Consider the following 11,043-nt stretch of genomic DNA (forward strand, 5'->3'; position numbering starts at 1 on the left):
AGGTCAAATGACATCCACAATCCATTATTTATGACTGCCTAATCAGTGCAATACACAAGTGAAAGACGTCAATGAACGGGACATTTTTAAATAACTCAAAGCAAATTATAGCCTACATAAGTAATTTGATTACATTTTCACGGAAAAAACGGCTATCCACTAATTTATGTTCACTAATTGATAATTTAATGAAAGGGTTCTTTCTCTCTCTCTTCTTTATTCTGGTGACAGCAGCTTGTTGTGCGTATCTCTGTTATGTTATTAATTAATTCTGACAATTTGGCAGCGCTCAAAAATACACAATACGGTTCTTGCAGCATTTTTAAATATAACTGTGTCACTAAGTCAGGTCTCCTCAGGATCTGTGCCTTCAAGGCTCAAGTCAAATCGAGTCCCACAGCACACAGACGGCTCTTATTTTAGCTTGTTCAGATTATCTATTACTAATACAGTTAATTTTCACGACAAACAAGACAGGATTCGGGATTTGGGACAGCTGCACATAATTCAGGACTGTCCCAAATTTTTGTGGTACATTTGGTCACCCTAAGGGTAGAAATTTGGTGTAAACAACATTACTAATCTTGAAAGCTATTTTTGTCATACTATGCTTGAGTGGAGTTTACCGAATGACGGTTTATCTGATAAATCTGCTTCATTTGAATCCAAGCCAAGTAAATGTGGTCTCCAATACTCTGACTTGAATATTAGGCCAACAGAAGAACATTTACTCAATGACATTAGATTTTTTAGGTAGCAGCATAGATTCTAGCCTTTTAAAAAACATTCAGGGCTGGACCCCAGATGCCACCCCCCCCACATCTCCGCCTCTGGTGTTGGGCATATAAACCTAACAACTTTGACACCATAGTCTGGGGTTGTCATCCAGACTCCTGTCTGTGGTTTAGGCAAAAAAGGCACTTTGGTTAAAGTAAGAGGAAGACTGTGGTTTCAGTTAAATGCTGATAATCATTTGTGTCTGGTGCCTTAAATGACTGCTGGATTTTCCTGTATTAAACAAAGATTATGGTCTCTCCCTGACATTAACCAAAGAGTTGCCTAAACATTACCATAAAAACTTAAATAATGCAGCAGTCACAGATATTGCACTGCCACATTGGATATTTTTGCAGAAACAAGTGAAATATGTTGCCAGTGAACATTTTTCTGATATAAACATTTTTTGCAAATTTACATTTTCTCATTATGTTAATAGAAAAACATAATCCAGATGGCATTATGTCTCCTTCAAAATGTATTTACTGTTGCAAGCTGCAACATTTGCTCAGTGCTCAGTAGTCACATTTGCATCAGAGGTCATTCATCAAGCCATGAGATAACATAAAATAATAATATCACAAATATGTGTATTTCACTATTCTATTGGAATCATAACTGTAAACTTCGGTTGTAAATAGCATTACCTGTAAGACGAACATTATGTTATACATTTATTCATCTTTTTTTTCCTCAAGTGTGTGTTATGTACAGTCCACCTGGCCTATACACTTTGTAGACATATCAAGATACAGGTGCTGTGGATTGCATTAAGGTTTCTTTTGACACCGTCTTCACGGCCATCGAAGCATCATAATGTTCACTGCCTGCTTGTTCCCGAGACATGCTTGTCAAGACCGTGATAGAAAATGTCTTAAAGGTACAGTGTGTAGGATTTAGTGGCATCTAGTGGTGCGGATTGCAGATTGCAACCAGATGAAACTTCTCCCATGTGCCGAGCGTGAACTCCCAGTTAGGATTCCTTCAGTGTTCATTGTTCAAGAGGTTTTGAGCGGATGCTGAAATATCCACAGAGGTCTTTTCCACCAAAACAAATGGACCCAATGATTACAACTGGTAAAAGCACTAAATAAAGCAGCTTCATGTAAAAAAAAAAAAAAAAAAAAATCTGTGTTTTCTAGTGCTGTTCAGCTTGTTTTGGAGGGGCTGCTAACTACAGTGGTCGATGCAAAATCTGGAAAACAGGAGTGGCCCCATCTACAGCCAGTGTTTGGTTTGTCAGTTCTGGGCTACTGTAGGAACATGGCGGACCCACTCCCTGTGTTGATATAAACGGCTCGTTCTAAGGTAACAGACACACAATGATTCCTATTTTCAGGTGATTATAAGCTAAAGCCAATACACTATATTCCATTTCTGCCAATATATCCTTCTAAATCCTACACACTGGACCTTTAACCTTACATAAGAGATTGTCACCCACTTAGGAGAACATCAATGAGCTGTCTTGGCCGGAGTTCTGAGTCTTTACAAGAGACAAAACAGAATAACTTTACATTCTCATACAGTGTTTTTATGTCAGTGGCATTGAACATTTCTGAATTACTAGTCTACAGATGACCCAGTTTGGCATTATGCAAAATGTTGAGCTTACAGTGTATTAAGATACTCACAATCGTCAGGTTGTCTTTTCCAGTCCAGCCTGTACTAATTAAAATACTGAATAAGGCCATAAGCCACTGTTCCTAGTGGTAGGTTGTGAAACAGTTATCATCGCCCCTCATAGTGGGGGGAAAAAAAGGAAAACCCAGCTCCTACCACCAGCTGGCATGGAGGCTGGATAAGCATGAGCTTTAAGTGCATCTTGTCTCTCTCCCCCATGAGTAGCTGTCGTCCTGCAGCCGTGAGTCTCCTGCACGCAGCTTCTAAAAGGTTAAAACCTCCCATTCCCTCCAGCTGCTTGTTCCTTATCCCTGTCCATCTCCTCAGTAATGGAACAGGGCTGCTGGATCCGCTGAGGGACTCCAATGGAGAAGAGTTAAGGGATTACAAAACCCCTTCTATCAGCAGACACACACACACACACCTCCACGCTGCAAAAAATTCTCTCCCATAGTGCCACTTGCTCCACCACTGTTGTGCGATTAAGACCCTGAAGAAGAGATGAGCGTTCAAAGCTGTGTTGCTGTAGCCTCTTATTTACATTATTATTACATTCATGTTCTTTAGCCACTGTCAGTTTAATGATACACACAGTATTACAGTAGTTAGATGAACCTGCTCTTATGAATGTATAAACATTCATTGTATAGCAAGTTAAAACATAATCTGATACTGACCGACCACAATAATTTATATTGCACATGTTGTAATGTTCACACAGACTGTTTGACCATAATGACATAACAGTTAAAGCTTAATGTCTTCCATCTGTTACTAAGATAGACAGCCACTGTCAAAAAGATTTCAATTATTGCAAGTTTATAATACCCTTTTTGCCTTTTTTTTTTGCTTTGACCACACTATCAGTAATCCACTCCTCCTGAGTAAAGTTAAATGATCTTCCAGTGTTTTAGATTGTTGATCCAAGTCGCCTCAGCCACTACATCACCGTAGCACTTCATGCTCCTCATGAGACTACATTCAAATGAGGAGAGAACCAATGCTTGTGCACTGATCGCTACTTTCCCAGCCAACAAATAAGCTCCGTTTCTCAGCTTAGACTGCGTTCTGCTCCAGTAAGGGCGGATGTTCTTTAGGTTGTTGGGGTGGTTCGGTCCTCTGGTCCTGCTGCTGCTCAGGTGGTGGAGGCGGCTGCTCAGGTGGTGGATCAGAGTTTTGGATGTCCTTCTGATGAGGCTGTGGTGGTGTCGCCTGCTGTTGCTCTGGGTTGGGCATCTCTTTCCTGTCGCTGGGCTGTATCTCCAGAGCTGGTGTGTCCTTGCAGCAGAAGTATTGCTGCCAGATTTTCCTGAAGGCCGATCGGAACTTTTTAATACGGAAAGCGTAGACAATCGGGTTGACAGCGGAGTTACCATGGGTGAGCAGGATGGCGATGTAGAGGAGGACGATAGGCTTGTTGCACTCAGGGCAGAAGAGGGTGATGCAGTTAATGATGTGGAGGGGGAGCCAGCTGATGGCGAAGAGAAAAAGAACCAAAGCCAGCGATTTAGCAAGATTCAGCTCCTTGTCGTAGTACTTGTTGGGGTCTGCATGACTGGTGGTGAACTTCTTACTGCTAAGCTGCTTGTGGATCATGTAGAAGATCTCTGCATAAATGACCAACATGAGCAGCAGCGGTGGCAGCACCCAGCCGAAAAAGTTGAAATAGACCATGTAGTCCATGCTGATGACGTTCTCAAACTGGCAGGTGATGATGAGGTCAGAGCTGATGGAGCCGTTCTGCTGGAGGCGCTTCAGGTTGTTCCAGCCTAACATGGGGGTGAGCCCCACGATGAAGGCCACTGTCCAGCATATAACCACTGCCAGCCCCGCTCGCCGAGGGGTCACCACCCGCTTGTACCTGCAAACAACACAGCATTGTGTCAGCACTTTTTCTCACAGCATCAGGACCTGCAGGCTATCTTATTTACTTCATTTTTCATTTTGTCAGTGCCCTTGGACTGACAAAAGGTGCGATTCAAAAGAAAGAGTTACCATTCAAACCACAAGCCCCAGGACACGCAACACACATTTCTACACAGCACATATTTCCACATGAACAAGACCGTGTCTGTGAACCCTTATCAGTAAACCTTGCTCTTTGCAGCACTGCTGCTTTCCATGCCTCTTTTGTTTAGGGCAAAACTGAATTATGGTTCTTACAATTGGCTCAATATTATCTGCTAATTTATTTCAGCAGTGCAGTGGACACAAGCTGCAGGACTTGGCATGCTACAACAGGCTTTACAGGTCTGGCTTTTTCATTGTTTATAGTGTTTATGGATAAGCAGAAGATAGAGGAACATAAAAGGTGCAAAGACTGTAAAATCTTATCACTGCTGTCCTGTGATCGAGAAATGACAGAGAGAGACTCAGCCTGATACAAGCCTAGAGGCAGGGAATCAGTTATCTGATCCAGCTAAGCAACGATTTCTCCCTTTCTGATTAGTAATAGTTGACATTTACAATGTTGGTTGTAGTAATTGTAGGGGAAATATTAGCATTACAATAACATGACCTTTGCTTAAATGGAGCTTGAAGCAAAACCCTGCAATTTAGCCCACTGCCATGTTTCGGATTAGTATCGATCAGGGATGTATGTGTTAAGTTGAGTCTGCGTGTGAAGCACAGCATGCAGATCATTATTCACACACAGAGCCTGGAAGCCGGTCTGCTCAGAGGAGATCAGAGACTAATCTAACAGCAGGAAATGTGGGGGAAAAACAGAGAAGATTCTCCCTCTTGATAACAAATAGAAGTTGTGGGAGGGAGCAGCAGCAGCAACTCCCAAGTGAGAGAGTTTCTGAATTTAGGAAACACTGGCACTAGACATGTCCCACTTCCATATTTTCCCTCTTGATACTGATTCTAATGCCTGGACTTGTGAGTCAGCTGATACCAAGTACCAATCCCATACCACTGCATAAAAAAAATATAAATAACAGCTGTGAACCACTAATCTTGTATGGATGTGAAATGATTGTTATCATTGTTGTATGGAATGGCTCAGGTTAAACCCTTTATAAAACATGAACGAACACATACAGAGAATAAAAGCACAGAACTGTCTTTTAAACTCAGCTGTCAGTCATAGGAATAAATAACAATTCCTTAAAAAGAAGTGCAGCCAAAATTTAGTAGGAAGCAACCCTGGTGCCACTCCTCAAAACTAAAGCCTTGCATACTGTACTCATTGCCTTTTTACTGGTAGGACTTTCCATTGTAAAATATTGCCAAACTGCTGAAATTTTAAGCCATTAACTAGAAACCACTTCTTCTTTGCGGCTCTAAAACAGCAGTTGCCAGTGGCCTATACAGCACAACAGCTGTGTAGGCCACTGTTTCAGAGCCGCAATGATGAAGAACTGAAAACTGCGATTTTAAATTTAAATTTAAATTCAAATTGCATGGTATTGGATGGGTGCAAACACTCGCCGATACACAATCCAGCATTTTAGGCAGTATCAGAGGCTTTTCCAATACTGTTATCAGTGTTGGAACAGCTCTAATTGGGACAAGGACTCACTGATGTGACAGCTGTTGTGGCATTCACCATTAAGCTTGGTTTTACAAGAATAATTAGTCAAATCTAAATTTCCTGGAAAACTGCGATTGTAACCCTGGAAGCAACACTGAACATTAAACATGAAATCAGAGGAATCAAGGTCCCACCCAAAGGACATTGTGACTTGCACTCCGGGAATTGTTGTGCATTTATTATGGTGAAAATGTCTTAAAATTTCGTCCAAAATAAAAGTCCTCTGCTACTGTTATATTTTACTGGGGCGAATGCACATGTTGTAGATACTGAGGGGGGGCGTGTCCCCTGCATGTCCCCTGCAATCTACGCCTGTGCCTGGAAGACTTAGTGGAGTCTTAGACAGGAGATTAAAGTTCGAGGCTATCACAGACAATATTCTCAGACAATACATTCCCTTCTTTTACTAGGCTTATCTTTTCAGCCTTTCAGCACCATTGCTCAATCTTTTGTTCCAGCCTGGCATGATAAACCACTGGTGGTGTAAAATACAAAGAGGGAACATCTTCGACAGCAAACTTGACCTTTCTTGTGCCCTCCAGAAACATACAAAACACATGTCTCCTGTACACACCACCCCTAAATGTAATAATTCTGCCACTGTACTCTTCCACACATATAAGCATCTTGAGGACAGAGGGAGTAATTAAAGCTGTTGGCTGATCAGCCATGCCCTAGTTAGCTGTCATGTCAGTATACTGGTGAGTCAGATCTATATGCACATAAAGGGACTGGCAGAATGGAGCCATCCTGTGAAGTGAAACAAGACCCAATCAATGCCCAGGAGCACAGCACTGGAGCTGTATTGACTTCTGCCAAAACAATGCCATCACTATAAACCTCTCCATGTGGCACAGAATAATCTGCCCCTCTTCATTCTCATGTGTGGATTGTGAAAACCTCATTACCTGGTCGGGATCTTGACCCTGAGATAGCGGTCAATTGCAATAGCCAGCAGGGCCAGGATTGAACTTTGCGTCAGCACCAGCACCGTGCACGCCACGAGCAGGCAGCTGTAAAAGTGAGTTTGGAGTCCGATGCTTATAGTAATGGCAAGAGGGATGACGAGGGCTCCCACTGCAATATCCGCCAGAGCCAGGGAGACAATGAAACAAAACGTGGTATCTCGCAACGATTTATTAATTTTCACCGCCCAAACCACCATCACATTCCCGATCACAGACGCGACTGCAATCACCACCTCCATTCCTATGTAGAGCGACTGCGCTGATAAAAGTGCTCCGGGCATCCTTGCAGATGATTCCGTCCTTGATAAGAGCAAGATTGATTTCTATGAAGCAGTCTTATGAGAAGTCAACAGAGCAGTCCTTTTTTTTCCACTACAGTATTTTCCAAATGGGCTGTGCGTCCATCAGTGCCCTGCTGCCCACCTTTTCCTGGTTACCACACATAAGTTGCAAGCAAAAATCCAGTTATTTTGGAGAGGAGAAGCGCGTGAACCAGCAGCATATCTAAGCATGAAGGGTTTTCCTCCGGAGCAGGTGTTGTGGTCCGGTGCCCGTTGTGCGTCGCTCCTGCTCTGTGCCCTGCGCCTCCACTTGGCTGAATGCACCTGCTCCTGGTGAGAGCAGCATCCTTCACATGCGCTCCGGTTCATCCAAGACGGCGCCTCAGCTTCATCAGTGCACGTTTTAATTTTAAAAAAGCAGATTTTAACAAAGCAAGCAGCTATTTTTCTGGATGAATGCGCGCACAGTTGCAGCTCCTGCGCAGGCGGGTGCTCCCTCGTTCTCTCCCCTCACTGTGCTGTCAGTATTGAGCAACAATGCAGTTGCTGAATATAGCTGCGCGGTTTTCTCGCCTTTTTTTTTTTGTTCCCGTCAGATGTGTCGTTTTTGTTTCTGTGAAATACATGCTACATACTCAGTTCAATTCCTTTAGTGAGTGCAGCTGCTTCATTTTCCACGCAGTAATAAACAAACACTGCTGTAGCCTTCTGCGGGACCGTCCCAAGGAAGTCAGGTAGTGCAGAGGTGATGTGGACTCATTCTCATTTTCTATATTACGGCACACACGCCTTTCTTCCACGCCCTTTCAAATGCTAATGGACCTTGCTCGGTGGCCCATTGTTCTGATAAGAGGTGAGGCAGTGAACTGCCACAGCTGACAGAAAAAAAATAACACAGATAAAGCTATTGAGAGTGGCAAAGATCATACATACAATACCCTGAGTGAAAAGGGACGGAGTAAACAGTGGAGGCACACAGTATGAATCCCACTGTTTTCCTCATTTGCGCTTCATTTCATTCAAAACACCTAAGAGAAGCATAAATTTGAACTACAAATAGATATTCAGGTCATTCTAAATATATTCATGTGCCTCAGACTTCAAAGACCTCCACTCTGAGCCTGAGGCCAGCCCTATCCTCCAAACTAATGAGAAATCTATAACAACAACACTGGAAACCTTATGACTGGCTTAGATCTATTGATCAGCATTTCTCAGAAGAATATTTCCTGCTTCTGACTTTGATCATTCAGGGGCACGATCCCAGTGACACAATAATCCACCCTGTCGCTTTCTGAGAAAGACACAATGACACTCAAGCAGCCAAGCATTGCGAACATACAGTACAGCAGTGGCATCTTGTGCTCCCTCCCTGGGGTGTAAAGGTTAACAGCAGGCAGCTGCATGAGCTCTCTGACCTGGCAAGGTCTCTGTTTTCACATCCGTGCAGGAATGACTGTGGAGACTGGATGTGAAGGCGTCCCAGATGGTGTACTGTGCTCACTCACTGTAACTTATGTCAATGATTCCCAAACAGCGTACTTGTAGGGCTACCCTTGAGGACACTTCTCCAGTTACCAGGTGTAATGCTACATGGACATATCATGGTGTAGCTCCTGTAATTTGAAAATAAATGATAAAAATTTAAAGAAAAAGAAAAATAATTAAAGGTAGGCCTATACTATGCAAGATTTTTCTAAAAAACAACAACAATGTATTGACTAATGCATCAGTAAACCCTCTCAATAATCAATTTAATCCCGCTAGAGGTGAGTTGCAGTGTATTTATCTGCAGAGACTCTGCTCTTTGCTCTTTTTTTTTATCTCATTCGACTGTGTTCGGGTCATTTAAGGGCATGTAGCCTTCAGCCAGAAACAGCATGTAAGGTCGGGACTTCATAAAAAGGTAGCAATCTGGTAACAGCAACACACATCCAATCAGGTCTCCCTTGAAAATGAGATCATTGATCTCAATGGGACTAACCTGGTAAAATAAAGGTAAAATAAAATAAAAAGAGGAAGCTATGAGAACTGTGGACACAGCATCGTGAATCTATGGTTGGCTTTCACTTTCACTTTTGCTGATGAGCACTGAAGAACAGGATGAACCTAGTTAGCTTGCTGAAGTATCAGCTTTTCCATTACAACAAATGTAACATTCCCTCAACAGTAGTTTGCATTGTACGTACAAGCAGTGTAGGAAGGAGGGGCCAAGTTTGAATGTGTGTGTTTTTTTGTTCACCAACAATAACTGACAATTCATGCATAGTAGACCTTTATATATATTCATCCATTTTCATCCGCTTATCCGGGGCCGGGTCGTGGGGCCACCGGGCCGAGCAGAGCACCCCAGACATCCCTCTCCCCAGCAACCCTTTACAGCTCTTCCTGGGGGACCCCAAGGTGTGCCCAGGCCAGATGAGATATGTAATCCCTCCAACGTGTTCTGGGTCTGCCCTGAGGCCTCCTACCAGTGGGATGTGCCCGTAACACCTCCAGCAGGAGGCGCCCAGGAGGCATCCTGATCAGATGCCTGAACCACCTCAACTGACCCCTTTCGATGCGAAGGAGCAGCGGCTCTACTCCGAGCTCCCTCTGGATGTCTGAGCTCCTTACCCTATCTCTAAGGCTGAGCCCAGCCAGCCTACGGAGGAAACCCGACGCTTGTATCTGCGATATCATTCTTTCGGTCACAACCCAGAGCTCATGACCATAGGTGAGGGTTGGGATGTAGATGGACCAGTAAATTGAAAGCTTCACCTTCCAGCTCAGCTCCCTCTTCACCACGACGAACTGGTGCAGCGCACGCATCACTGCAGAAGCCACACCAAACCGCAGATCCATCTCATGCTCCATTCTACCCTCACTCGTAAACAAGACCTATATATATATATACATATATATATATATGTATATACATACATTAAGTCAGCTGTAATTTGAACACAAATGAATGTGGGTGAGAAGTTTTTTGCAAGCGAGGAGATAATTCTTAATAGTTAGCTAACAGTAGTGGCTAAATGATTGAAATAGCTTAACATACAACTTCTCTCACTAGTAGTAAATGCAAACGTGATCAGACTAACCTAAGCATTTAGAATTTAATTGTATGCAAAAATGCTTTAAAAATATAGTAAAATATTATGGAATTTTTTTAGGCAAAAGTACTGGGAATAGTGTTAAACAGACTCACAAGTCAGTCTTTAGATGCTTTGCTTAACTAAAGACTGATGACTTTCTCCCTGATTTTGTGTTTAGATGGGCGGATACAATTTCAGAGTTTAAAAAAACTCCCTACGTTGCAGAACCAATCGTAAATCCACAGGGCGGTCCTTCAGTGGCTCGCTGAACTCTTGTGCTCATAAACATAGTCCGACTAGAAACACATGTAGCAGTACAAAATGGCTCAAGTCGCTGTAAGTCCTTCATTTCCACAATCTTGTGACTGAGCACACGTTTGATAAAATGGAGTTAAATCTCTCGGCATCCATTTTCAAGCTCTCTGTGTGTTTGTGTCCTTGCAGACGATAAAAGGGGGAGCGCACATTTCTGGGAGGGCGTGTCCTTTTCAAAAATGCAAGAGGCGTTGCTTTGTTGCCGGCCGTTTTCTTGGGTGTGTTAAACACACTTTAGAAAGGAGTGTTCCCAGATTATCAGAAGGCGGAGATCTCTGATTGTCTGGTGGCGAGACTAAGTGTTAAATAATATCAAGTTTACAGCAAATTCATAAAATTCAAATGAACAGTGGTGTTGATGAAGGGAAATGCCAATTTGTGGTGTTGTACTGACATAGTGCATTTATTTTGAAAGAGACTATATGTAAACTGTAAATTTCCTTGTGAAAACAGAAGTGTGT

At 42.9% G+C, this 11,043-nt stretch overlaps 1 protein-coding gene across 1 annotated transcript; it reads right to left on the reverse strand.

The window, feature by feature from the left end:
- Positions 1–1,211: 1,211 nt before the first annotated feature.
- adora1b (adenosine A1 receptor b) lies at positions 1,212–7,928 on the reverse strand. Its single transcript, XM_050065845.1, has 2 exons — positions 6,847–7,928; positions 1,212–4,261 (listed from the first exon to the last, which is right to left on the reverse strand). Exons 1-2 carry the CDS (start codon positions 7,185–7,187, stop codon positions 3,457–3,459), a joined length of 1,146 nt encoding a protein of 381 aa, XP_049921802.1. The 5' UTR covers positions 7,188–7,928; the 3' UTR covers positions 1,212–3,456.
- Between the last annotated feature and the right edge of the window lie 3,115 nt (positions 7,929–11,043).

Source organism: Epinephelus moara, chromosome 16, assembly GCF_006386435.1.
Source record: "Epinephelus moara isolate mb chromosome 16, YSFRI_EMoa_1.0, whole genome shotgun sequence".
Classification (NCBI taxonomy): Eukaryota; Metazoa; Chordata; class Actinopteri; order Perciformes; family Serranidae; genus Epinephelus; species Epinephelus moara.

What these genes read in the sequence shown, in the direction of transcription:
- adora1b (XM_050065845.1), bottom strand. Translation starts at nt 7,187, where the DNA reads ATGCCCGGAGCACTTTTATCAGCGCAGTCGCTCTACATAGGAATGGAG. An exon ending in AGGGTCAAGATCCCGACCAG is followed by an intron (nt 4,262 to 6,846) that starts GTAATGAGGTTT and finishes TGTTGTTTGCAG; the next exon opens with GTACAAGCGGGTGGTGACCC.